This window comes from Cygnus atratus, chromosome 17 (genome assembly GCF_013377495.2).
Source record: "Cygnus atratus isolate AKBS03 ecotype Queensland, Australia chromosome 17, CAtr_DNAZoo_HiC_assembly, whole genome shotgun sequence".
In the NCBI taxonomy this organism is placed as follows: Eukaryota; Metazoa; Chordata; class Aves; order Anseriformes; family Anatidae; genus Cygnus; species Cygnus atratus.
In genome coordinates this window covers 7,763,561-7,791,443 of record NC_066378.1, presented here as the reverse complement: position 1 = coordinate 7,791,443, position 27,883 = coordinate 7,763,561, and the positions used below count along the sequence as shown (strand labels likewise).

The following is a 27,883-nucleotide window of genomic DNA, read 5'->3' as shown; positions in this document are numbered from 1 at the left end:
CTGTTTGAAATCTACCATAATTTGACCTACAATGTGAGCCCAATAACCACTTGGGGAATGAGGTTTTACCCCTTTGCACTCAGCTGTGTGGAGGCACCAGGTGCAGTTGCTCTGGGAGTGGGAGATGGATGAATTCCAGAGCGAGAAGACGAACGAGTTCTTGGGGATCGTCTAGGACAGGGCAACAGGTGGGATCCGGAGGAGGAGGAGGAACAGGGATTTTCAATGAGGTGTTTAATTCTTGCTGGAAAATGATGGGATAAACAATGCAAAGCTATAAAAGACCCACAAGCACCTTCTAAGGTTTCTCATTTTGTCTTGTCAAAGCAAATAGATGGGCTGTTGCCTTTGTAAGCATTGTATCATCTCGCCCCGGATGGAAAAGGGTCCACAGTCCAATAGGTGGAATATGGGACTAGGAGTGCTTGAATTGTTCTGTTCATGACTGTGATACTGGCTGCTGCCTGAAACACTGAGGGAATCAATCCACCTCTCTCGTTTCCTCTCCTACTGGCTGCCTGTTTTGTCTAAAGAAGAAGCTTTTGGGGGCAAGGGACTATCTCTTCCCATCCACTTGCATACTGCATAGCACGATGGGGTTGGGATTTCAACTGGGGCTTAGGGGTGCTGCCATAATACTGTTACTGCTGCTAAATAATAATAGATGACACAGTGGTTAAATGCTGTTGGCTGTCAGTAAAAGATAACATTTAGCACTAATGTAGCAATATGCGTGTTCAAAGCACAGTATAAACATGGACTAATTAATGCTATTAACATCTGATAGAGGTGTTAAATGTTTGCTGGTATAAAACAGTTTTATTCACACTCTGTTCTTGTCTTTCAGACTTCAAACCCTATCGATGTAGCAGGTAGACCAGGCACAGTCCACCATACACTGCTGCAGAAGACTCCAGGGGTAGGCAACAATATATAATCTTCCTTTGAGCTTATCTGGATTTACAGTAAACACAGTGATTGCTCATTTAAAAGAGAGAGAGAGCAGCTGATGAGTAAATTTGCCTTGTAGCGTGTGAACATGAAGTCAGGACAGAAGTTTCTTTTTCTGGTGAGACAACAGTAGCCTCCACTAGTCATGAATACAAAGGGATGTATTGACTGCTTTAAACACAGTCAGAGGGAAATGAGGCGGGAAACCCTTTCAAGATCTTTACCCAAAGCATCACTTGGAGAGTAGTTCTACGCACTCTTTTTTATGCGCACTTTTATTTCAGAACAATTACAAAGTTCAGAAAAGCGTGGGTACTGTTCAGTTGCTGGTATGAAGCTGCTCTATTTATCATAAAATTTTGCTGAGTTTGGTGCAAGGAATGAAAGAGAAGTTTTAAGCCTGATTTAAGTTCTTCAGGTTTTCCTTGTCACAGGGGACTTCTCTGGAACATTGCTTTCTAAATGCTTTTACTTGTTCAGAGGAAGGAAATTCCCCACCTTTCTGCATATGGGTAGTTTTAGAAAGACTGATTGTTTTATTTCTGCGTTTTCCATAGGTGTCAGACCCTTACAGGCCTCCAGTAAGAGTAAGTAAGGTTTGTGGGGGATTTTATTTTTATACATAGATATATATAACATATATTTAAAATATTGTACATATGTTTTTGAAATCTAACATGTCTGGTAGAAAATTTCAAGCTCATCCTTTATTTAAAGCAAAATGTCATAGTTAGCTCTTAGCTGCTTCTGATTAATAACTTTGAGGTTGAATCCCAACCATATTTTGCATCCATTTGTGTGCATTAATAGTTGACAGTATGAAATAAGGGTCACAGAAATAAATGACTGTGAGCCTGGACAGATGTTCACAATTGGTCAGATTCATGGTGGCTTAGGTCAATGTGTTTTATCTGTGCTTCTGATGTTCCATAAGAACACTATAGTGGGTACTGCAGATCAGCTGAAAAACAGCAACCTACTCAGCTGCGGCACTGCTCATCCCTGGTGATTGTTTGTCAGTACCCTTTTCCTCCCCCAATGCAAGCATTCATAATAATTGCTCATGAGTTAGCCTGCAGACCCTGTACAGCAGGGATGAATGAACAGAGCTCTTTTCAGAAACCGGATGGTTAACTATCAACTCCTTTCTCTTCAGCAAGTCATACTGTTCTCTGCAGCCATTTATTTCAGTTTATGAAGGAGGAAGCACAAGTATGAGAGAGCAAGGCAGGGATCTGAGGTCTCCATGAGATGAGGAAGATATCCCACATTCTTCCCGTTTCTTTCCTTCTTAAATTAAACATCATCAGGTGCAGTACAGAAAAAAAAAACACACGTTAATCACCTGTTGTGCCATTTTAGTAGTCAGCCTTTCTCATTGCTTAGTTGACTGTTTGACAGTAAGGGAAATGAAACATTCTATCTGATGTAGATTGCTAACAAATTAATCTAAATTCTTGCACTTTCCATTGCAGAAACCCGGGAAGTGGTGTGCGGTTCATGTACAGATCGCCTGGCAGATCTACCATCACCAGCAAAAGATAAAGGTAATTCAGACAGTTTATGGAACAAAGCCAAGTCTTTTGACTTATATGTTACATTTTAGTGACTAATGAGGAGGAAGCAGTTAGTATTGGTGATCCTTAAACTTGCCTGTATTGACTAACTAACACTTCCAATCCTTTTGATGTTTGTTCTGTCAACTGTAAAGTTTATCTGAGGGCAAAGGAGTTGGGTTGAAGGGTAGCAAAACGAGCAGGAGATACTAAGTGTACAGACAGAGAAGAAGAAAGGGAAGCAGATGGTAATTTTGCTCTAAATCCAGCTTTATACAAAGCGTACATGTTTAATGTCAATTCCCTTCTATACTAGTACCTCCTGTGGAATACAGAGTATTACCCTAATAAGAATGAAGTGACTTATACCGTGAAGAACGTTTTACAAAGTGTAGAGCAGGCAAGTAGGTTCCTGGTCTTTCTGCATTGCAGTGAAGGTGGGGGAGCAGAGGGAGTGGCTTAGAAAATCAAGAGGTAACAAGACGTAGGTATGCGGGGGTGCTTTTGCAGGCTCAAAGCTCCCTGTGGCAGGCAGAATAGCAAATAATACGACTTCTGTAGAGTGATGTTTTTTTTTCATAGTTCCTGATGTAGGTTTTTGACCTGTTAATGAATATTATTAAGTGTTTAAGTGGGTAGATCATAACTAGCACCTCTACAAGTTGTGTGTGTCCTTTTTATTGTTAAGTAAATATGTCATCTTTAAGCTGTATATTTCTCAAGAGACATACATGTCTTTGACTAAGGTGCAGTTCCTCAGGCTGACCATGCTCACTTCTATAGGGTAAGGATAAAAATAGCCTCTGGAGGAATCTCATAGTCAGTTTTCTTCATCCCTATCCTCATGCCTTCATGCTGAGTTGTGTTGGCTGGAGGAAGGACAGTCTAGGAACGTCTCTCTCTTTCCAAACTGGAGAAGCAAAACAGACGAGTCCGTCACCCAGCTCCCAAGGCTTCTGTCAGCAGCTTTCCGCCTGCAGAATATTTTTTGTCAGGCTGAGACTGCCTACTGATCCCGCCGTGCAGCGTGCTCAGTGTATCATGTTGCATGCTCCAGTGTGTGTGCTGAGGGGCTGAGAGCTCACTTCAGACCTTATTCATGTGGACGAGGCAGGCAGCTGAGAGGCTGTGGAGTGAAATGGCCTTATAGATGCTGTCAGAGCACGGCTGCAGTATGTGACCAGAGATGCTGCTGTCACTCTTACTAACTCTCCCTGGCAGTGCTAAGCAGGAATGAGCCTGAACTCCCTCTCTTTTCTCCAACAAAAAAAAGGAAATGCATAATGAGATTGCTTTTGTATCATTTGACAGCAAATGCAGCTGGATCCCCACAAGCTAGAGATAGGTGGTAAACTTGACCTGTTCAGCAGACCTCCTGCCCCTGGCGTGTTTCCAGGCTTCCATTATCCACAGGACCTTGCCAGGCCTCTGTTTTCTACCACAGGTAAGGGAGGATCATCGTTTGTTGAAAAAACAAAACAAAACATAAAAAAGTCAGTGTATTTAATGTGTGTCTCTACAGCTATATATGCCTCAAAAATTAATGGGAGGAATATTCAGAGGGGTGTGGAAGTACTGGGGACAGTTGTGGACTGGGCTCTGAGAGCAGAGCCTGTGGACTCCAGTACAGGTTCCTCTGTGCATCACTGAGATCTCAGTAGTTGGCTCTTAAAGTCGGGTCTGTGCAGCTGGTTCTTATGTGCCTGATTAATTGACTATGGAGTGATTTTAAAAAGCGATTTTGACAAAACACTTGAAAATGTTTCCCTTGCGTAGGATTGGAAATGGCCCTGGTTTCTTCCATGCTTTTGTATTTGCTATGTTCTTCTTAGCTGCGCCATTCAACAGGTGGTGTTTATTTTCTGAGTAAATGGGTTTTTTGTAAAATGGAAAACTATGATAACAACATTGAAAAATATCACAGAAGGTGTATTTGTAAAGCATTTGTTTTTTAAATGTAAAATTCCCTTATATGTTAGAAAGTGCAGCAGTCTCTTAAGGCTTAAAACAGAATATTGATTTTAAAAACAAAAGAATTAACTACAGTATATGTAGATAAATTGCTTTGTGATATGTTGAAGAAGTAATTACAGTGAATCCAATTACAAAAGTTCAGAAAGCTTCATTGCCCTGTTCTTGATGTCTGACGACAGGAGACTGCAACTCTGACATTCTGGTTTTGGAGGTCACAGCTGCTACTCATGTTGATGTCCATCTACCAGATGTTTTTGTTCTGTTCCAAGGGCCTAACTCCCACCCGGACTTAAACAGATTTTCTTTCTTTATTTAAGATGCTTAAGTCAGCCTTTGAAGTGAGCTGTAGCACTTCATATGGTACAACTTAGTCACTTATGTATGTAATTCACTGACAACAAATGTAACTTTCTTACTAACTTAACTCTGCTTTTATGATGCAGTATTGCATCATTATTGTTGAAGTGAATGATACTAGAAGAGTTACAAGTTTTGTCCCAAGCATGACATAAAAGCAACAGAGTTGAATCAAGCTGAAACCGCAGTGGGAAATGACTTTTGAATGAGGATGTCAGACGGTCTTCAGGAACTCCAGTCGTGGTTCAGTTTGTCTTTCAGCCCTTATTTGTGGATGGAAAATCTTAAACATCACGTGCAATTTTCCACCACATACAATCATTGCTGATACTAGCCGTATATTGTAGAATGCTTTCCTGTATTTTGATCTTTTGGTCTTTGGTACTTTGGTAGTACAGGGACAAGATGTATATTGCATCTACTGGAAGCATAAGCACAGCTGATTTACAAATTTCTGCTTGTTTTCCTATAGCAGCTGTTGCCTTAACACTGTCTTTAGTCTGTCCTGTCTTGTCATTACAAGAATCTTGCTTCATGTATGTTTTTATTACTTAAGACTGCTGGACAAAGTTTACCCTAACAGGCAAAAACAGTCCATTGAATCAAAGCACCAGTCTAATTGGTGTCTTGAGCTTTTCCTCTTACAAAGATGCAAGCATGGCTTGCTTCTCCATTCATAAAAGCAGGAGGCAACTATTATGGAATAGATACGTTATAAAAGGGAAATTAATAAAAAATTTTTGCTGGAGAGAAACAACCTTACAGCAACTTGTCCATGAGTGCATTAATCACAAGAGTCATTACATGGTAAATCTAGGTAAAGAGTGCTATCAAAGTGAACAAACATTGCAGCAGTAGTATATAGATGAATAAATCTTTTGCTCTGCAATATCTGAGGCATTCTTTTCACCTTATCGAACAAGCATGTCATTGATGTGAATCATGGGTTCTGCTGCATTGCCTAGTTACTGTGGGAGACATAAGTTATCTTAGGGCCACCTGTCTTCAGGACGGATGTTCGGCTGCCTGGCAGATGCTATATTTAATAACTACCTGACAGCCTGCAGTGCTGCTCCTGGCTTTCTCCGGAGGATTTTTTATTATCAGCCCGTGTAGTTGAGTTTGTAAGCCGTCTCCTTTGAAGAAATCTCCCATCCATTATACACCTTCTGAAATCTTAAAGGATTAGAAAGATGACAGTCTCCATCCATCTTGAGGCATTGGAGCAGTCAGAATGTTTATAGATAACTTCAGGTCTCATTGCCGTGGTCTCTCTTAAGTTTCCTCAACTCATTTTCTGGCTGCTTAGGTTCGTGGTGCCCAGGCTGGTGAGGGATGTGCAGCACTGTCTCCCTCTCAGGCTTTATAGTCTGTTCATGTTCAGAACATGAGTGCATTTTACAATGACTGCCTGTTACTGGACTCTGTCGCCAAGTTAAACCAGGTACTGGACTGACCAACACCTCCATAAAACCCTGTTACGGCCTTGTTCAGGACGCATTTTCTCCTATGTACATCAATTTCTTTCTTCTGTTTCCCTCCACTTTTGCTGTGACCTCCTGTAGTATTATCAGCACCAGTTATATATGGTAGAAACTTTGATTTAGAGATGAGGGGGCAGGAACTTGCCAGAGCAGGCCTGTCACCAGTGGTAATCATTCACATGGACAACAGATGAGGCAGAAAACTTTGTGATGAAGGTGACAGGAAAACTTGAGCACCAGGAGGAGAAGGATCATAATCCTATTTTCTATAATAGAAAGTTACCACTGCAGAAAGCAGTGACTGGGTAAGCCAGCTGTTAGTGAACAGCCCGTGTTCATGCCCAGCATGGCTGATGATGTTTGCAAGAGTCAACCTCTTGCTCTCTCCTTTTTACCAACAGAATACGAGAGAAAAGCACTGAAAAGCTTTATTTAGGTGTTGGTTTGTTTTGCACGTGGAAAGTGCTGCTTCTGTCATTGAGTGGAATTACTAGTTTCTAACAAAATGAGAGTTAATGCACAGGTATGGCAGATTTTGCTTTCTGCAAGGGAGGCAGAAGTTGTGTTGCATCCAGACAGGATCTAAAAGTTACTGTAGTTGATAATTCAGCTTTGTCTGTAGTATGTGAAGCCCTGGCACAGAGGAGGCACTGACAGGACATTCACAGTCTAAACATTTGCAGAAGGCTGGACTTGTCAGTGTAATGCTGGAACCACAGAAATGTTTTGGTGCATACATCTGAAACAGAAATACTCAAAACTAGATTTCAGGTGCATCCTGAAAATCCTCTGTACTGATCTTTGGGGGCTAAAGCCAGGCCCAGGAGATTCCCCAAACACACTGTCATTTGCAGGATATGTGGGAACTGATCTTCCTCCAAAACCCACGTATCCCCATGCCAGGTGACACCAGTGCTTTTCACAAGTTGCAGTTGCAGTTTTGTGTGTGTCTGCCTGCAAAAGAAGCAAATCTTTCATTTTCTGCTCTGGTTTTCCTTTATGAAGCCCACCTGAGCATGAACTTAGTCCACCTTGAAATGCAGGACAGACCAGCTTATTTTCAGCCCATTCTTTCACCTTACCTCAACCTGATGTAAAGCAGTGTGCTAAGCAGTGGTGTTCCTTTCCCCCAGGGCAGCATGGCACCATGGCAGTAAGCAGTGTTCAGGAGAGGGAAAAAATATCGTGCGGGGAAGCTGTGTATGCAGAGACAGATGTGAGAGCAAAGATGGGGCTCTCATGGGAGAGGCATGATTGATGTTCCCTGCGTGCCTGTCATTAACTGGTGTTTCACGTAGACTTTAATCAGTCACTTCCGAGCACCTTCTGTCTGAGTGCGTAACCTGGACTGACCCTGTTTAGTGTAAACACAGAGTAATGACTGAAAATGCCAGACAAAGAGATTCACTGCCCCGTTACTGCAGGTGAGCAGCAACACTCAGTGCAAGGTCTCCTCCTCCCTCCTAGTGCTGAGAGACTCCTTCAAAGAGCACTGAGAGAAATCCTGCCCGTAGCCATTTGGGGTCTGCCCCTGTCCCACCCATACTGTTTAAATCTGACTGTGCCCTTGCATCTGGTTCTTGAGTTTGATAGCCAGGACCTCTGTCACTTGCTACTGAACTAAAAAGAGACCTTGTTCTCCCAGGTGCGACACATCCAGCCACCACGCCCTTTGGTCCTTCACCTCATCACAGCAGTTTCCTGCCTACTAACCACTTGGCAGGTAAGCGTAAGTAAACCCTGCCTTCACCTTTATACGTCTGACCCAGTTCTGGCTCTCAGCACAGTCCTGCCTGAGGCACAGTGGCAGTATCAGAGGGAGAGGATTAAACTTTCTCAGGGATGAGAAGCTCGCTCAGAAATTGTACCACCCACACCAGGTTCCCAGCACACCCCCTGTGATCTCCTCCAAAGGAGAGGAGCAGGATTAGCAGACTCTCCCCTTCAACAGAGTTGGGCATTGCACGGCACACAAGCTGAAACCTGACCTGTAGAGCCCTTCCGTGCTGCTGAATGTGCCCAGGGAAACAGGAGAAATTTTATTTCAAAGGTACCTCAAACAAGCCACAGCTTAAAATGGGCTCCTCCCATGCCCTTTCTTACCTGTGAAAGTTATTGGCTAGGTTCTGTATTAAAGTTGAGTGAACAGTTCCTGGCAAATAGCTGTTCTGCACATTTTTCCAGTCTTTCAATTTCCTAATTGGCAGTAAGTAGGGCCTGATTTTCTCAAATTTTCTCATTTTAAAAGCTCACAAGCAGCTCATTGCCAATTAAGGTTCAAGTTCTGTTGATTAATGTTTTAGTAACACTCATCCAATCAGTACATGCAGCATCCCACATGACCCAGTAGACTTCTTTCTGTTGCAAATACCTAGATTTACATCAACTCCTGAACATTCTGTCAAAATTAACTGTGTCTCTGCAAAGTCACTCAACTACTAAATAGCAAAGGAGAGGGACAAGAACAGCTATTTCAAAATAAGTAAATAAGTAAATAGTTGTTTGTGTAAAAATAAAAGTTACTTGTGCTGTTTGCCTTGATATTTTAAATATAGGAATGTGGGGAGCACCTCACCTGTAACATGGCAAGTTAAAGACGTTAAAAAGACAGCCAAAAAGTCAGTGGACAGGAGGAGTTGTTTAGAGATGACCAGTAGGAGAAAAACAAGTGTACTTGCACGTTTTAACCCATAGCTATCTTTGGAGTGCAGAAACCTGAGTTGGGCACTCAGACCTCTTTTGATGATGGGTGCCTCCAGTGGAAAAACAGGCAGGAATTTTTACAAAGACAAGTGCCAGAAAGGCTAAGGCTATGCTATCATTTCCACCACTATGATCAAGGAATAGATTATGGGAGAGGATTTTGGTACAAACAGACCCACGTGTTTAGTTGGTCTCTGGATGGATGTCCGTAGCAGTTAGCTTAGGACTTTCTCAGTGCACCATTATAAAGAGGGTAGAAGGTCGTACACAGAAACAACAGTGAAACAATGCATCCCCTCAGTATGCTGACTCAGGAGCTGCTGATGTTCTTCTTTCAAGGCAATTTCAATGCTGCTGCTATTACAGCTGATAAGGAAGGAGAGTTTCAGCTTAGCAGCAGCCATCCTAATTTCAGCTATTCAAACTTAATTTCTAGCTCCCCTCTGACTAGCATACAAAAGTTTATTACAGCACCTGTTTGCAGTGTGAGCACTGAATCCCTTCTCCCTTTTAACATGCTGGGAATTTTCTGTGCAAAGAACCTTGCAATGAGAAGGATCAGCTTAAAGTCTGGCCTAATCCTACTTGGATTCAGACCGTTAAGAAGGGGAGGGGTGCATTTCATTCTCCAACATTCTTGGCTAAATGCCTGCTAAATCCCTGTTTGCCTTTCCAGATCCATTTAGCAGGTCAAGCACCTTCAGCGGCCTTGGGAACTTAGGCAGCAATGCCTTTGGAGGATTAGGCAGTCATGCTCTGAGTAAGTACTGGCTGGGTTACTGCAGACAAACATGCCTTCCAGAAAAGCCACATGCTAATATTTACAGCAGCTGGTGGTAGTTTTTAAAGAAGTTTATTTCCTAACCTCCATTCTCCTATCTGAAAACACTGCACCTAAGATTTCCAGGTCTCTGCGGTGGGAGCTTTTCTGCATGTCACAGACATCAATAGGTGTGCTCTGTGTCTCCTCACTGCTGAGGGATGTTGCCTTGTGTGTTCTTAGAGGTGCTGGAGCTGCATGACCCCACTGAGCTCTGATACCCCATGGGCATCTAAAGTAACACCCTTCAACAGTGAAGATGCACAGTGGAACAGCTATTGATACTTCTCCTAATTCAGCATGTAGACTTTCTCTGTAACCATTGTCTGGAGTTTAAATTACCTGTATAAAATGATTTTACTTCAAAAACATGTTACCTGTAGGCAAGACATGCTTGAGAGCCACACATAAGAGCATGCTTTTGCATCTCATGGTGCAACAGGAATCAGTTGAAGATTGATGGAGGAAAATCAAGTGACTGTTCTAAAAAGCCTACAGCCAAGCTCTATTTTTATACACATACATACATACCACCAAGTAGTCTGGTTTCTTTAACAAAAAAAAAAAATCCCTGAATCCTCAGCTGCAGGCAGCTGATTGCTTGTAACTACCCACAAATTAAAGTTTCTGCCAGTGAGGGAGCTGAGGAAGAATATTGCTTTTGTGCTGGAACCCTTGCTGGGGCGGGGGGAAAAAAGAAGCTGGGCGTTTTCTGTCATTTCTGAGTTATTCAGATGTATAGTGAAAGCTTCCTCCGCAAATAGCCTTAAAAGAGCTGGTGGATCTTCCACCCAGTGCCGGAGGTATCTCTGACCACCTGCTAGTAGCTCCCCCTCACCATGAGCTCCACATTAAATAAGCCTTGAAAGGACAGCTCTGGATTAATTAGTGTTGTGCAAAATGCATATGTAATTATTTGGTTTTAATTATTTTTAACTATTCCTCCTCCCCTGCCATTATTTTAGCTCACAACAACATTTTTACTCACAAAGATGGCCCAAACCTGCAGAATTTCAATAATCCCCATGAGCCATGGAATAGACTCCATCGGACCCCGCCGTCCTTCCCAACACCTCCACAGTGGCCCAAGCCGACCGATTCTGAGCGAAGCTCCTCGGTGACAAACCACGACAGAGACAGAGAGCGGGACCGAGAGCCTGAGAAGAGGGATCTTTCTCTGAGTAAAGATGACAGAGACAAAGAGAGGTGAGCCACGTGTGCTTTTGATTCTAGTCTCTTTTTTTTCTCTTTTTTTCTTATTTTTGCCTTTACCATCAATTCCCATCTTAAAATCACCTTCAGAGCAAAACATTGCTTGTCCTTGAAACATCTGATAGCTCCATCCCCGAGATAAGCTCAAGTACTAGTGACACAAAAAGAAACCTCTGCCTTTTAGGATTTGTCCTCTGTGGAGATACAGTAGGCTAGTCTTTACTTCCCCACTATCAGGTTTTAAAAAAACACCAGGTTGAGGAAATGAGCACGTCACTGTGTTTTCAGGGTGTAAGTAGCTGTTTTCACCAGCCTCCTTTAGGAGTGCTATATATTCTGAATTCCTGGAGGTGGTATTGTGATGGGTCCTTTGTATAAGTCATAGCTCCCCTTACAAATACGCTGATGAATTCAAATGTTAGCTGGACATTAACAAAGTGAAAATGCAAATGCCTGTATCTGGAGCAGTGTGTGTGAATTCATTAGCAAATCTGATTTTAAAAAATTGCACTGTAGGCAAGCCCTTATTAATGATGACAGGACTGTATCACCTGAGCTATAGATACTTCATTAGCTTCCAGCTATATGATTTTCAAGCTGTAAATTTCAGACCCTGGTTGTCTCCAACAGGCTACTTCTTTGTAGACAATAACAGCCAGCAAACCTTAGGTGTGTGCATTTCATTGCTGATCAGGGTTTTGTAGTTTGCCTGGAGTGTTTTTAATGAGCTCTTCAGGCAGTGCCTGTGAACAAGATTATATAGAAGGAATAGGCTGAAAATCATCTTGCTTTAAATGTTAAACTGTCTGACACGCTTGTATGGATAGTCATTCAGATAGGAAGCTCCCTTGTTGGCTTCAGCATAAATCATTTCCAAGTCAAGGTTACTTCACTTTTAAGAGTGTTCACTCAGGGGTTAACATCTCTGTTATATGTCTATTAATTCAGCCAAAGCTATCCCCAGCATCCTTGTTTAGACATGGTTTTAATAAGCTACATCCCTGACCAGCAATTAGGACTACCACAGGGAGAGCAATCTGGTTAGCAAATGTAATCATAAGGGATAAATACCCGCAGAATTACCCAAAACACCTCCAGTTTACAGCACCATGATTCTTATGACTCAGATGCAAGCCCAGCATTAAAGGTAGGCATCACTGAGCTCCTCAGCTGCATAATGCAGTTCTCTCAATCCCACCATCATACTTTGTGTTTGAAGTGTTTATTCAGAGCAGAGTGCTTCTAAAGGGTGAGCATTATTTATTCACTTAAAGACATGGGAGTAAGAGCAACTAATTGGCTTGCTCACAGAGAGAGGTGCAGTTGGAAGCATAAACCCCATTCTCATGCCTTCTTCTAAACAATGGACATTTCTCATCAAACCCCTTGTTCCTCATAGCAGGCCCTCTCATAACAAAGGCCAGTCATTCATTTTCTCGGCCTGTGCAGGAATTTTTTGCTTAAGCACCTAGTTTAACTGCCAAAACTGACGGCGACACAAACTTTACTGCAGCCCCATAGAAAAATATCCATCATGTTACAGCTGCTTCCAGTTGATGAGGCTGTTTCATGAAGGACCTTCATACATTTCTGTAGGCTTCCAGAACAGTTCCATTTTGTGTGCCTGCATCCATGTTTTAGGAAAGGAACCACAGTTAAAAGTGTTACAGCCAAGAAAATCATTGTCTGGAAGCAAGATGTGTATGTATGCATGCAATAATCACCTTTTTTAAAAAAATAAGCTGTCTAGACTTTGTTCCGACATTTCTTAGTGAGCTGGCCTTTCTCTTAAGGTGAAATGTGCTGCTCTTTCAAATGCATCCCCAGTTCAGTCCCCAGATCTGTAGATGTTTAGCTTTTTTTTTTTTTTTTTTTTCAATAGAACCTAAAGGCAGGTAGTTCATATCATTTAGTGCATACCATAGCTATAGCAGAGCTTTTCAAATTATGCAACTAGACACCACTGTGCACGTCCAGCATCACATGTATGTTTGTTCACACAAACCCAAGGATGTCTGCATTCTTTTTACAGAGACCTCATGGATAAAAACAGACATTCAAACAGATCCTCACCGGCATCAGCTCCAGTGACACATCAGATAAGCAATCTCATCCGCAGCAACAGCCAAACCTCCAGTGATCCTATCAGGCAGGTTAGCCTCGGTGAAAGGGAAAGGTCCAAAGAACCCGAGCGAGAGCACCCTGACCGGCTGAGAGAGCCGCCCATAGCAGAACACAAGATTAAAGAGAGCCGTTCCCCAGTGAAGGAAACTCCAAGCCATGATAAGAGACCCTCTGAGGACAACACAAAGCCAGTAATCCAGTCTGTATCCCCATACAGCAAACCTGCACTAAGTGAGAGCTTAAAGCTTACCAATCTAATGAGCAAGGACATGGAGAGAAAGACAGAGCTTCCCAGTGACCTCCAGAAGATTAAGAATGACATCAAAGTCAAAGAGGAGAGGAAAGAAGACAGTGATGTGCTGGTGGTAGGGTCTGAGCCTTCGCAGCACTCCCGATCAGTGGAGCATCCCCCACCACCTACTTTGCATGGATTGTCATTGCCTCCCTCAATGGCTGCCTCAATGCCTATCTCCATGGGCAGTGTGCACCAGATGAACAACATGAATGTCCTGGACCGCAGCAGAATGATGACCCCGCTCATAGGCATGAATCCTTTGTCAGGAAGAGAGAGGCTGCCACATCCTGGATTTTCTTGGGACCCAATGAGGGACCCATTGCGAGATGCCTACCGGAGCTTAGACCTGCACCGTCGAATGGACTTTCAGCTCCGGACGGATCCCATCCATAGGTTCCCTACCACCTCTGGATTTTACGACCATGAGCGTTCTTACAGAGACAGGGAGCCACATGACTACAACCATGAAAACCTTCTTGAAGCCCGCCGAGAGCAGGAGCGGTTGCGGCAAGTGGAGGAAAGAGAGCGCTTGCACTTACGGGAAGAACTTGAGCGTGCCAGAATGCACCACTTGCACTCATCCCCTATCGAAAGTCACCTGGCACACGTGCCATCCTTCATGCCTCATTTAAGCGGGATGCATTACCCCAGACTGAGTCCATCCACTGCCATGCACAATGGGATTTTAAATAGGAACCCACCAACTGCAGCGCTGAGCGCCCCACCGCCTCTTGTACCAGCGAGCAGCACCAGACCTGCCTCCCCACGCAGGACTACTCCACTCACAAACTCAGAGTCCAGGGACTACTCCCCCTCTAGGAACCCCAAAGAAGTAGAGGCACGATAGTCCCCAACATTGAATTTTAAACTCGCCTGTATATAAAACAAACAAACAACAACAACAACAACAAAACAAACAGAAAAAACAAAAAACACAAAAAAAAAGAAAAACAAAAACAAACCTTTTACAAAATGCACTGCTGTAAACTTTTTTTTTTTTTTAATGTAAAATTTGTAGAAGTTAAGCACATTTCCATAAATAATGGGGTCGGGGATGCAGACTTTCCAACAAGAAGGTTGCTGAGAATGGGAATTTAATATATAGGTATTGATTTTTGGTTTTGTTTTTGTTTCTGTGCTAAAAAAAAAAAAAAAGAGTTAAAAATAGCAAGTTTGTACATTTTTTCCCAAATGTGAGAAACATTTTTAATGGATTTGTATTTTTTTTAATTTTGTGCTCTTTATTCACTTAAAAAGAAAAAAGAAATTTTTGCTTTTGTCTTTAGTTAAATTTGCATTTAAAAGGCCTCAGATCCTTAAGAAAAAATACCCAGGGTTTCTTAAAAGTATTATTTATGGAAATACTGTAGTTTTACAGTCCACTGTGAGGTTCCCTTCTGAGGCCAATTGATCACTTACCTTGGTACTTTGGAACCGAAGTTACAGATATATATTAAAATATTAATAATAATAATAATGTACAAAACTGTTTGTTTTTTGCCTTATTATATTATGCAGAAATTTAAGAGGAATTTTTTTTGACTTCTTGTTTTAAACAAAAAAAAAAACAGAAAACAAACTGTAAATATTCTGTTAATATAAATGTACACCAATATTAAATTCTTAACATAGGTAGACTTTATAAAAATGGTTTCTAGAACCACTCTGGTTATTTGTTAACATGGTTACAACTCATACTCTTGTCACAGTCAGAAATTCACACTCAGAAAGCTAAGTACGGCATATATACTTCAACTATGCAAGAACTTGGAGGCAGGTCTTAGCGGATGTTGGGGGGAGGAAGGTTTAAAAAAAAAAAAAACAACCCAAAAACAACCAACTTGCAACTATGGAGACAGAATGGAAATGGCATGTGAACAGGAAGAAGAATGATTGTGTTTAACAAAAAAAAAGAGAGAGACTGAATTTTTTTGTACAAACACAAGGGACAGTTCGTCAAGGAAAGAGAGACACACGCTCCTGGAAGGGAATTTTGGTTTCCTACTTTTCAAGCTGGCAAAAGCAGATGGAACTGGCACAGTACCATGCGGCAGACCCTTTCCTTATTTTTTTTTTCCTTTTTTTCTCTTTTTTTGTGTTGTGGGCAGGATCGCTGGCAAGCAAGGACAATTTTCCGTGGACCCCTTGTGCTAATTGTGCAGTGTTCTTATTGGAATCTGTATACAAGACAAAGTAGAATTTTAGGAGTGCAAAAAAAAAAGTCTAATGGTTGATTAAAAAAAAAGAAATTCTGATATATTATCTATAGTACATGAAGACCATAAGCAAACGTTTGTTTCAGTGTGGTTCTGCCTTGAACTGCTTTTTGGCATGATTTATTTTTTATTTCCAATTTTACTTTTCATCCATATGTAAATTTTGCCATGTTTTACTTGCTGTACCATCCCCCCTCCCTTATTTTATTTTTCAGTGTCCATGTTTTATATATCCTGGGCTTTTTCTCTCTAGTTAATTCAGCCATCCGCTACTATTTTCTTGGCTCTGTAACTCTTGTTTCCCCCCCCTCCCCATCCTCCCCCCTGCACCCCCTGTAATTTTAAACATTCAGTTTCCTTGTAGATCAATGAAGATAAATACAACATTGATTTTGGATGAAAAAGGTAGTCGAGTGTTTGTGTGTCGTGGCCAGCGCTGCCGACTCGGAGGCTAATGGTTTATCGACAGCGCATCAACGCCCCGGCGCTGCGGCGACTTGGAGGAAGGGGTTGGTGCTGGGAGAGGGATTTTATTTGGTTTTCAGATCTCTGCTTGAGCCTTTCTCCGGTTCAAAGGGGAAAGGAAAGGGAAAAAAGGACAGAAAAGAAAGCACAGCCTCTGTGCAACAGCTTGTTTGCAGGGATTGTGCTGCCGGCGTAGTTACGGGAGGGTTATAGCCTGAAGCGCTGTTCTTCACGTGTGTTTCCATTTGCTTCCCCAGCTTTTTCCGTAGGCTGAGAGCAGACATCTGCAGGGGGATGGAAAAGTGCTCCAAGCCCCCTCGCTCTCAGTAACTGATTTAACAGTGGGCGACTGTGTGCTTTAACAGCATGTTACAGCTTCTGTTTTTAAGTTTGTGTGTGACTAAATTACCAAGCATAAAAAAATAAAATGAAATAAAATAGCAGGGTCCTTAATCTGATGAAAGGAGGCTTAAAACAAAATAGGCATTAAAAATCAGCACCTGCTCTCCCAGCTGAAATCGGAGGAACGTATAACACATGGTGGAAGTGAAAAGTGTGTTGGACTCAGCATAAAGATGTTAGGAATGCTGGCTCAGGGGGATTGTAATTCTCTCCCTCTACTATTGTCCAACATGCCATCGTGCTTGACATCCCCTCTAACACAGGCCTGACTACATGAACCTGCTTAACCTCTATTAAAAAGGGTCCATGGCTGCGTCTTCCCAATGCAGGTAAGTGCGAACAAGGGGGTTGGTAGTGCACGCTTCAAAAAATACGAAAATGGACTGTACCCTCTGGAAGCATTTGGTCCATGTAAGATTTGAAAAGTGAGCATTAAATCAATGCCATGCTCCCATGGCATTCCTGACGGATTGCTTATTGCAGCCACACCGGTGCCAGAGGAATTCATCATAAGTGATGTTGTGGCAGTCTGAATATTAAAAGAAAATCAGTGGTTTGCCATTTACTGTATTAGGAGGCATTGCTCTTACACTTTCAGAGGATGACCCATCAATAATGCTGCACTACCGTGGGATTCCTACAGAATTATGCAGGGCTGGGTATCAGCCTTCTCACAAAATGGTTCATCATGATTAATGGTATTATTACCTAAACAGAGAAACTAATTAATTCAGCCTTACTCCTATAAGCTACACCAGCTGAGCCTTCTTCTGTTAAAAAGGATTGTAACAGAACTTCCTGGGGTTTATGCATTTCTACCACTGTTGAGCTTTCATTTTGTGCAGTTTTTACCATTTTTATTTTACTTTCAGCTCTCTAGAGACTTCCCTTACTCATTGACAATGGGTGGGATTTAGCAAGTAAATGGTGGGACAAAGAAGATGGGATTTGCAAGTTCCATGGCTTACCTCAGGCAGCCTATTTTTAAAAAAAAGCTCAGGAAAGAATGAGGGACAGCAGCTCTTGCAGTTGCTACCTTTTGTCTGAGATGTGATGCAGTGCACCACCGCAGCTTGGTGGGACGGGATGGACTGCACTCTCAGTGAAAGGGCCAGCTATGGACCGGTGATTAGTACAGGAATAATCAGGAGATCATGGGGAGCAGGAAAAAGGTAATCCGTAATGAATCCTCGGATTACTTGTCAAGAATACTTTTTTTTAATGACGAAAAGATCTTGTATTTCCCTAAAGAGTAAGTTTTATTGCCTAGAATAAGTATATGGGAAATCCCCATTCCAGTCTTTATAGATAAGCATTTGGAGTTAGTTGTGGGTGACCCAAGTTAGAAAAACAAAATACTGACACAGGGGTACCCAAGGGCTCTTCTGCAGCCTAAGCTGTCACCATCAGATCTGCAATGCCAACACAGTCTGGGTCCAGAGAAGGGAAAGCACAAGAAGCCAGCTAGACAGAAACGCAAGATCCCGATAGCTTGGGCAGGAGCGAGATGCACCAGCTTTGCTTTGGGCAGACTAGTAGCTGCCAGAAAGAGAAGAGGTAAACCAGAGAAGAGGTAGGCCAGCAGTGCACAGCTCCAGCTAGCCCCCAAGGAGCCCTCGGAGGTGAGGAAAACAGGACTGATGTTTTCTTTTGCTTGTATTAGGCAGAAAAGAAACCTTTTCTCTAACTCCTTCAGGAAATTCCTTTTTTTCAAAGCCTTAGGAAACTATTTGTGTTGCAGTTTGCAGGGGATTTGGGTAATGGCCTTGTGACAGACCAAAGTGGCATTGCCCATCACAGCCCCAGTTAGAGCAGGTACAGAGCTTCCCCAGCGCTTTGCTGTGTCCGTTTGCAAGAGCAGTTTGCTTTGGGAAGAGTCTAAACAAGGAAGTAAAGAGAAATGGGGCTTTGGCAACAAATCTAGCACTTTTACTCAAAGCTTGGAGAGCTGATAGCCCAGGGATTAGCTGGGAACACCAAGCTTTGGGGACAGAGCATGGCAGGTCATGGGCTCAGCCCTGAACAAGGCATCACTGCAGGCACTACAGCCCAAGGGCTTCCCCCAGCAGAGCTGTTCTGAGCATAACAAGAAAAAAAAAAAAAAGGTGTTTGCAAGTTTAACTTGGAAAATATTTTTTTCCCTTCATGCACATCTTTCAAGGAGTGTGTGCACGCAGGCAAAGGCTAGCCTCCCCTCGGCCTGGCCCCTGTGGCCGCAGCACAGCTTGAGGCCTCCATGCGGAGGTGGCTGGGACCCCTTGCAGGTGTCAGCACAGCGATTTCTTTGTCTTCTCACAAAAACCTCCTGCTCCATTAAGCTTCCCTAATTGCTGCATATATCATCAGCCATTTTCTGCTTCCTCCCTTCCTCATCCAACAAGGACGTGTCAAAACAGAGCTCTCCCTGCCCATCCCTCCCATGGACAAAGCTGTCCTTCAGACGCCGGCTGTGCAGCACCCTGTTGACCAGCAGGTCCCTCAGCGGCGGTGCGTCCTACAGATTGCAGCAGCCAGGCCACGATGACTGGGTGCTACAGCCCTTAATTCCCCCTGAAAGCAGTCTGAGGAGTGGAGGGCGTCTAAAATGCCCTCAAAAGAAACTGGAGCCCCACTCACACCTGCGTTGGCCATGACCACACACCGCACATCCCTGCCAGCAGCAGGAGAAACTGTGAGAGGACATGGCTGCGTCTCAGCCAGGAGAAGGCAGGTTTCCACTGCGTTTTTTGCCAAATAATTGTGGGGGAGGAGTTGTCCTCCCTGAACCCCTCATCTGCTTGCTCCTGTGAAGAGACCAGGCACAATCCCTCACATCCAGCAAAGCCATGGGATGAGGAGAGGTCTGGGCTGAGGTTTCTGAAGGGAGAGAAAACATGGGTTCACCTGACCCTAATTAGCTGTTCTACAGCCTTTGCTCTGCTAAGTGTCACAACACTTCCGTTAATAAACATTATCACTGCAAGGAAAGGAAACCCCATCTGGACACTGCTAAGTGACCAACTCCTCACCAACGCTCTGCTCCCTACTGCAGCCTCCCTCAGAGCAAGGGCCCTGGAGGCCTGACTGGAGGTGCCGCCATCTTAGAGCTTTCTTCCAGGCCCTGCCTTAGAGACCCCCTCAGGAGCGCAGGCACACGAACGCAGGCACACAAATGCAGGCAAAGCAAGAAAAGCAGGAGCAGGGAATGAGTTTGGGGAAGCTTTTAGATCTCATTATTCAAAATATTTCTTTTCGAGTGCTCTTTTATTTGACTCCAAAAAACCCTGAAATTAGAGTGATTTTTGAGATGAAGGAAGTTTGTGGGAAAAAAAAAAAAAGGAATGAATAATTCCAACTTGAGAGGGAAGGAGCCCTGTGCTAGGTGAGGCCATGTGCCAGGAGGCCGGGACCTCTCCCACTTTGTGGTGATGGCACCACAAGGGTCAAGATGCTGGGAAAGCCTTTTTTCAATTGTACCATGAGGCAAAGCCCCCCACACACACGTCCCTCTGTGTCTTGGAAAGTCCTTTCATCCAGGTCAGTGTCTTAAACATCAATACAGGAACCACCAGGACCTGTGAAGCCCTTCCTGGGGCTTGCTAAATTGCTGCCACAGACACAGGGCCAATGCAATGCTGTGCAAAGAGGATTTAAGTCTGTCTCTTTAATGGCTTGTTGTACGAAAAAGCTGGAAGAAAACTGACTGAAAGCATTTTAGGTTCCTTTCTGGGATCCATATTACTCTTAGCACCTCACCAATATGCACCACAAGCTGCAAACCTCCTGCCTGCTTTTAAGGATGCATTCAGCCACAAAAATCCATTCCCACAAAATCCATTAAGATGCAGGAAGCCATACCTTGTCTGTCAGCCCACAAAGGACTATGAGGAGGAGAGGAAACAAGCGAGTGGCTTTCCTGCCATTTCTCAGTTACAAATAGCAATGCGCATCACTGTGCAGATCACCTGCCTTTCCACATGCCTGATGATGTTAGTGGGTACTTGGTCATGGGAACTGAGGTCTTCTACACCTGCAGAGTGAACAAAGGAAAAGGGAGGAATTTTATGGTCGTTTTTTGTTTGTTTGCTTGTGGGGTTTTGGTTTTTTGTTTGTTTTGTTTTCCAAAACTGAGATGTCTCAGGATTACTGGTTTATTTAATGGATGTCTAAGAAACTACAATGTGTAAAAAACACCTGATGTGGAATCCAACCTGATTGCTGGTTTGCGCTAAGCCCCTTTGGATAGGGGATGTGATAGTACCATAAAATATTATTGTTATGGCTTTTGTTTTAAATTGGAAAAGCATACCTTAATTCTCAGTGCATATGACTGGTAGCCCTGCAGAGGCCAGAACCCAGCTCTGCTCTCATGGGGCTGTACAGGCTAATCACACGTCTGCAGCCGAGAAAGCAGGCATTGAAACAAGATCAGCTATTCAAGGAATTAATTCAGCTTGCAAGGATGGCTCTGGAGGTCACGCACAGACAGATCAGTCTTTTCAAGAGCTCAGCATTTTCTACTGTGTCCTAAGGAGTTTCACTGATCAGACTCTTCAGAACTGAAGGTTAAGGCTCAGGCACGACCCAGCTGCCCTCCAGCCAGACACAGGATCGATGCCATGTCTCTGGCCAACACACCAGGTCAGCGGGCTGCCAACAGCACAAGTCCACGAGGAGCCAGTGCCCCATCCCATGCCGTTCTGCAAAGCACACGCTGGCCTATTTGTACCGGCGCTGGAGGATCATGTGGCAAAGAGGCGATGGTTTCTCTGCACCCTGCATCCAATGTGTTCACTGGATGACTTCACACAGCCAGACATGGCCAAAAATGTGCCTCTGTGAACTAATGAATTGGTTTAATTGTCTGCCAAACCTGAGAGCAGCCAAAAGTAACAAATTAAAGTTTACAATCCTGTGGTCTCATTTACAAGGGGATAATACAGCAACTGTTTATTTTGTGAGATGTTGGAGCGAGGCGGGAGAAAATTAAAGCCCCTGTATAATATTAATAATAATAATCATCATAAAAATACTTTTAATAGGAAACACCGATGGCTGTTTTGCTCCATTAACTTGCACTATTGTTTCAGCCTGCCTGGCTGCCGACTCGGCAGGGCAGGGGGTGTTGATTCCCCGGGGGCTGAGCTGGCTTCACAGCCCCAGCCGTGCACAGCAGCTTCATGCCATCAAGTACAGCTTCGGTAAGAGGCACCACTGGAGGCTCTGCAGGGCCAGGTGGTGCCTGACAGAGCTGGTAGAGCCCGACACAGGGTGTAAGCACTGCAGAGCTCATCCCCTGCAGTTCCTCGCAGGCAGGGCCAGGCTGGATGTGGCCCCAAAGGGATGGGTCTCTGGAGGCAGCCCCTCCAAGGGGGCAGTGGCACCTCCAGCTGCAGGCTCCAGAGAGGTGGGGGCTTGTGAGCAGGGATTTGTTGGGGAGGGGGGGTCCTAAGTGTGGGAAAACTGCAGTAATTGTCTATTTCTGCTTCAGAATAAATGATGACTGCACAAATAAGCTCAGCAGCTGGGTGAATGGCTGTGTCGCTGAAGGCAGCTGAATGGGAATGCAAGAGGGGGAAAAATAAATAAATACATGCATACATCCCAATGAAACAAATCCTTCCCCATTCAGACATTTCCCTTTATTTCTTCCTTTGAGAAGCAAGGTTATCAGGTCTAACATCACATTCAAACATTTCAGCACTCGCATTATATGGGATGCTCCAAGGTCAGCGCCTGCAGCTGTAAACTCATTAGTCTTGTCTTTTGTGAGAGAAGAAAGCCTCTTCATTCCTCTCTCACCCCCTTCCCCCCTAATTAAAATTAAAGTATTTCCTGGCCAAAAGTCATTTCTGCATTCATTCATCTCAATTCTTTTCTGTTTGGATAAACCACCCTCTGGTGCTCCAAGGGTGTTATGTATACAAACTATAAACTCTTAATGGTCCTGCAGTGTGTTATGACTGGCCTAAAGAGCTAACGCAGGCTCTGAAAAAGTGGTTCTTGGCAACACTGTGTGTGGAGCTCACGCTCATCAGTCATATGCAATTAGAGATTAAAAGTGCTTGATGGACTATAGGGGAGACCAGCTCGGAGGGAGATTAGGAATGTAGGAGAGAAAAGGCAAACAAAAGCTTTTATCTGGCACAGCAGTTGCTACTACAAAAGCGGAGATGGGAGGACGGTCCTCATTCTCTAGAGGCACCCACGGCCCTTCTGGGCTGCAGAGCCCGGGCTGCTGACCACAGGGCCCCATCTCAGTGCCGATGACCACCCACGTCTGCAGCGGATGGGGCTGGTCCCCGGGGACCACCAGGGCCGGTGCTTGGGAAGGCCGCAGGGAGGCTAGGCCAGGGAGGACACTTGCCTCGCGGGGTGGTGCCACCAGCTGCAGGGGATGCACAGTGTGTGGCAAAGCCCCCAGCTGCTGGCAAGGGCCAATCTGCCCCAGACAGAAGCACCTGGCAGGCATCAGGTGGGCTTATAGGGGAGGGAAGGGAGCATTGCTTCTTCTTCTGCTACTGCATGGATGTGCCCAAGGGCAGGAACAACATGGAAGTAGGGGTGAGTTGTGCGGCTGGGACTGCCCTTTCTTTCCTGCCTTTCCTTCAGCCTACACAGTCTCTCTGGTTTTGGGCAGGCTTGAAACATTGAATTAATGCGGGCTGTGCTGAGGCACAGAAATGTTTTTGTTTGCACTGTGGAGAAGGTTAACTTCTTTTGGTTACCTAGGGAGAGCTCAGCTGGAAAGTCCCCCTGACCCAATGTTGAACATGCCTTGGGTAGTCCCATGAGTTGATATGTTTTTCCATGCAGTGAAATGAAGTTGTTTCCTTAACAAGGTTTTCTTTGAGCTAAGAAAACATTTGGTGTGTTCCACTGGGTGGGAGCAGTGTAATTCAGCTTGGGGAGTAGTTGCAGCTCCAAGGTGATATGTGGGCAGGTTGCTGAGGCCTAAGTGTTCTCCTTGCTGTCGCAGTACCCAGGTGCCAGAGGCATTTCTGCTCATCACCAGGACTTCTGGAGCACCTTCAGCAGTTTGGTGCCACCCTCTGAGCCTGTGACAAAAGAGGGGAAGGGCTCCATTAGCTGAGCTGCCCATGTGGCCCAGCAGGCCTCCTATGGAAACAAGGGTGCAGCCTAGCAAAGCTGCATGAGACTTGAGGCTTTGTTACCTGCGTTTTGAAGCACCTCTGAGCTTTGTGTAGGAGGAAGGTGTGGGACAGCTCTCTGTGTGGTAGTCACTGCAGGCCAGAGAGCCTCTTCCTGCAGGAGACATGCTTCATAATCCCATTTGTGAGGCTGTGTGAGGGCATCAACTGGTTAAAAACCCAGAGGCTTCCCTCCTGTCTCCCTGCAGCACAGCTGTCCCTCCATCCTTGGCTTTTCTTACCCACAGGTAGCGAGCAAGCAAGGCAGGGAGGCACTTGGCTTGCCCGGCCTGAAGGAAGGAGCTGGTTCCTTATGGACTTCCATTACAGAAGTCTCAATCAACCGTTAGAGATACATTTAAATGGGCTTTCTCAAGCATTAATAGGCTACAGTAGCGCATTCGTAGCCAACTTTCCTCAGGTTTTGCTGAAAGTAGTATAAGAGGGTTTCTTCGAGTTTATATGATTGCTTATAGCTGCTGAAGTTGATTTGAATCACTTGCTACCAGGCTCACCAATTTAGCCTGATAAATTGTGCATTATTAAATGTGTTCTCCCAGGCAAGAAAATGCAGGGCTTCTCATCAGTGAGGAGTGATTCCTCTCATCAGCACAGCCTGGGAGAGGCCATGATGAGTCCCCATGCTCTGAGATCCAGATATGATGGGTCCTGCCGAGACCCAGCCATGGGGACAGGTAAATCTAACAGCAGTGCTGAGCATGTGGCAAAGCGTGCTTGTATTGGTGCTCCTCGTCTGATCTTTCTCACTGAGCATGGAGCAAACAGATGCGAGTCCTACCCTCTGTAAAGCTGATGGCAGCTCTGTCCTCCTACACAGGAGCACTTACTTACTGTGAGCTGTGTGGAAAAGGAGTTCAGCCCCTTGCCATGAACATTTGCCTTGTCATAAGTAATGAACGTATTTGGCAGGCTTTTCTCTGTGATGTGCTGAATAGGAAGCCTCTGCTGTGTAGGAAACCCTCACTGAGCTCCAAGGAGTTGGTCTTGCTCTTGCCCACGCTGCCTGCTCATCAGTCAGGAGTCACTTGCATGGATCCATACACTTGGTGCTTGGAAAGGGACATGTCTGCACTGCTGCAGAAATGAGATTATTCCTTTACATTGATATTTGGAAATGTATTTTAGGTGGTTTCAATCCAGACTCCCCAGTCCCTGAACCCAGCTGCAGAAGTGACTGGGTACGCAAGTAACCCTCTATATTTGCTGACTCTGAAGTATAATTAGTGTTTCTAATGCACTGCTCAAGCACAGGGCTTGCTGGATCACACTGCAGGGGCTGTATGCTCAGGTGCCACTCTCTGCTTTCACTTGGGCTCCGTGGTTATTAGTGCATTGCCATGCAGCAGCCGAGCCCTGCACGCCAGGTCCCAGGGGAGCATGGGTGCCGTGCATCTCGTGCTCAGCCTGGTGGCCTGGCGGATGGACCTGTGTTAATGAGCTCCAAAGGGACCCCAGCGGAGCCCTTCTTGCTGCAGGCAAGGGCCTCAGGGGTGGGGGGGGAGCTAAAACGGGGCAAAGAAGAGCAGCAGAGAGAAAGGATAGGCTCCAGATAGCTCCTTCGGGGATGCAAAGATTGTGCTTGATTAAAAGCAGTGCTTTATGAAAATGTTATTTGCTATGCTTGGAAGATGACAGTCAGTGCAATGAGGGTGTACAGCAAACCTAATATGCTCCCTGTGGAAAGAGCTGGTGCCTGCAAATGCATCTGATCCTTGTGTCTTTGATCCTTCCTCTTTAGTAGCTGGGTTTTTCCTCCTGGTGCAGGCAGGTTCCAAGCTCCCAAATAAGAAGACATCCTTTCTCTGTGGCAGTGATGCAGAAAGGGCCCTTGATGAGAAGATTCGAGGAGCAGGGAACTGGCTGTCTTGGGTGTATGTGTGACTGGTATTGATCTCAGCCCTCAAATCCTGCCCTCATCTCTCAGGGTGTATTTGCTTTGGGCACCGTCAGCTTGGCTACGCCAGCATGGCTGGAATGAGCCTTTCAGAAGGTGATGCACAGATCTATTTCCAAGTGGTTCACACTAGACTTTGTCTGGACGTGTTTGGTTTTCAGTGCTTTCCCAGAACACTTGTAAATCTTTATTTCTGCTGAGAGTGGGAGAAACTAGCTGCTGTGCACAGAATAAAGTTGATTGTCTACAAAGTTTAATGCTGTTTTCTTGCTCTATTATTTGGCCATTCTGTGTTTGTGCAAAACTTTTAAAGCTCACTCAGAGCTCCTGGGTTGTGCAAGGAAGAGAAGGGGGAAAAGCTATTTCTCTGCAGTGCCAAAATACACACAAGTTTTATGTACCATGATGGAAAGTTGAGGTGAAAAGGGCTGGATCTGAGACAAGAAACATTTCTTTAATTTTCTCTACTTTTTTTTAACAGGATTTGCTGTTGCTTTGAAAGCCTCCTGCTATTTTACAGGCAATAAAAAAGAGAGACTGAAAACATTTATTTCCTGAGACTTGCCTGTTTTTTGAGCTCTGTTAAACCAAGCATGCCTAGCAGGGGGAAGAGGCAGTATGAGCCCCACGGACCCTTCGTCCAGCTGGGGAGACCAACGCTTGAGCGCCGGGTTCTGACAGCTGAAAGCTTTGTTCTCCTTGGCAGCCCTCATCCCCTGCCCTGCCCCTGTGCAGCACTGGGATGTGTGAGGACAAGACCTGCATCTCTGAAGCCACACGCGCTTCTGAGCACTGCCAGCCCTGCAGGTGAGCTGGCCGATGCTTTGTTTCCTACCCTGGTGGCTGCTCTTGGTCACAGGGAAGCCAGAAGGCTTTGCACAGCCAGGTGTTGGCTGCAGTAATTTCCCCTGCTTAGGCATAATGTCATCTGTCATCTTCTTGTGGGCTGATGGTGTCACGGGTATGTGGAGCGAAAATATTTTCGTATAATTCTCATAGAGCTTAGCCTTAGTTTGACCTACAGCTTTTACTTACTGCCATTGTTTTTGGCTGAATGTTACAAAGCTAAAAGAGCATCTGTTCCAAATAATGCAGGTCAGGCTTCTGGAGAATGGCTCAGCAGCTTCCTGCCAGGAGCAGTTGCTGTGGCTTCCAGATTACTTTGAGGATGTATTGATGTTTTGGGGAGGATGAGGGAGTATCATGAGAAAGGTAGGAAATGTCTGTTTGTAGGAAGCCTAAATACCAAAGATCCAACTATCTGAACTTAGCACATGTTTCAAAGGTATATACAGTTCAGGTGAAATTTTTCAGTGGGAAAGAACGTAATAAAGCCTCTAAAGAGCATTAAACAAGAACGGTCTGGAGGAAAAAAAAAGCGCTATGAAATACTAAAAGATCACAAAATAGGATCATCTGAAAGGTAGGTAATTAATGGATCCAAATTTTCTCATATCTAAAGACTTTCTCCTGATTTAAGTTGCTGCCAGATGGCTGCTGGGCTCCTGACAGCCCCTGCCTGCTCCCACCCCAGCAGCCTGGTGCTGAACTCCCCTGCCTGGTCAGGCTCCAGTAGCCTTCTCCTGTTCAGCCAAACCAAATCCCTCCTGGATGCTTGGATACCATATTTTCCTTCATTTCTCTTCAAGAAATGGCTGAAGGCTGACCTTATTTATACCATTACACATGAATCCACACGTGTTGTGGACCTGCATTCATCAGAGGCACATAGCTCTATTTACCCCTCATGTGCCAGCTGCCTTTCCTTTTAACACAGCTTTATTTTGGGCAGGGATGCAACCCCAATGGCTGGGCACTTGCACCATGTCATAGAAGCAAAGAAAGGGAATTCTATTCCCAGAGAGTGGCTCCAGCTGGTGTCCTACCACCCAAGCAAGGTGATGATGAGATGCACACTACCATACACACCTGAACCTATTTTTTTTAGCTCTGAGTTTCAACAATTTTATTTCTCTAAATTTCTGAAAATGCATAGCAAAGACATAAGGTGACTTTAAAGAAATAAATAAGCCTCGGTTACTTATTTCCCTTATTCACTCCAATATATTAGCAAAAAGGACACACATGTACAGTCCTACAGTTAAAATACTAACTATTAAACAGAATGAATGGGATGTCAAAGTCTGACCCCATTTCCCATTCTTGGCTTCAGTGACACAAGATCAAATCCCATAGTGAAGCTTTCTTTTTAAATTTGAACAAGGGCAAGAGCTGCACATTTGTCACAGCCAAGTGTCTCTTTGCTCAGTCTTCACAAC

At 44.5% G+C, this 27,883-nt stretch overlaps 1 protein-coding gene across 8 annotated transcripts in view; it reads left to right on the top strand.

Annotated features, from left to right (window-relative positions):
* The window catches only part of FBRSL1 (fibrosin like 1), a 518,137-nt gene extending 502,412 nt beyond the window's left edge, over positions 1 to 15,725 (top strand). For 3 of the 8 annotated variants that reach the window (XM_050714123.1, XM_035556713.2, XM_050714125.1), the window contains 8 exons: positions 848 to 919; positions 1,509 to 1,538; positions 2,427 to 2,498; positions 3,819 to 3,951; positions 7,968 to 8,045; positions 9,702 to 9,785; positions 10,811 to 11,051; positions 13,090 to 15,725. In XM_050714123.1, the coding sequence (XP_050570080.1) occupies positions 848 to 919; positions 1,509 to 1,538; positions 2,427 to 2,498; positions 3,819 to 3,951; positions 7,968 to 8,045; positions 9,702 to 9,785; positions 10,811 to 11,051; positions 13,090 to 14,323 (1,944 nt within the window). In that variant the 3' untranslated portion in view covers positions 14,324 to 15,725. Of the gene's footprint in view, positions 1 to 847; positions 920 to 1,508; positions 1,539 to 2,426; positions 2,499 to 3,818; positions 3,952 to 7,967; positions 8,052 to 9,701; positions 9,786 to 10,810; positions 11,052 to 13,089 lie in introns of all 8 variants that reach the window. The other 5 variants (XM_050714124.1, XM_050714121.1, XM_050714122.1 and 2 more) reach the window with 2 other exon arrangements.
* The last annotated feature ends 12,158 nt before the right edge of the window (positions 15,726 to 27,883 follow it).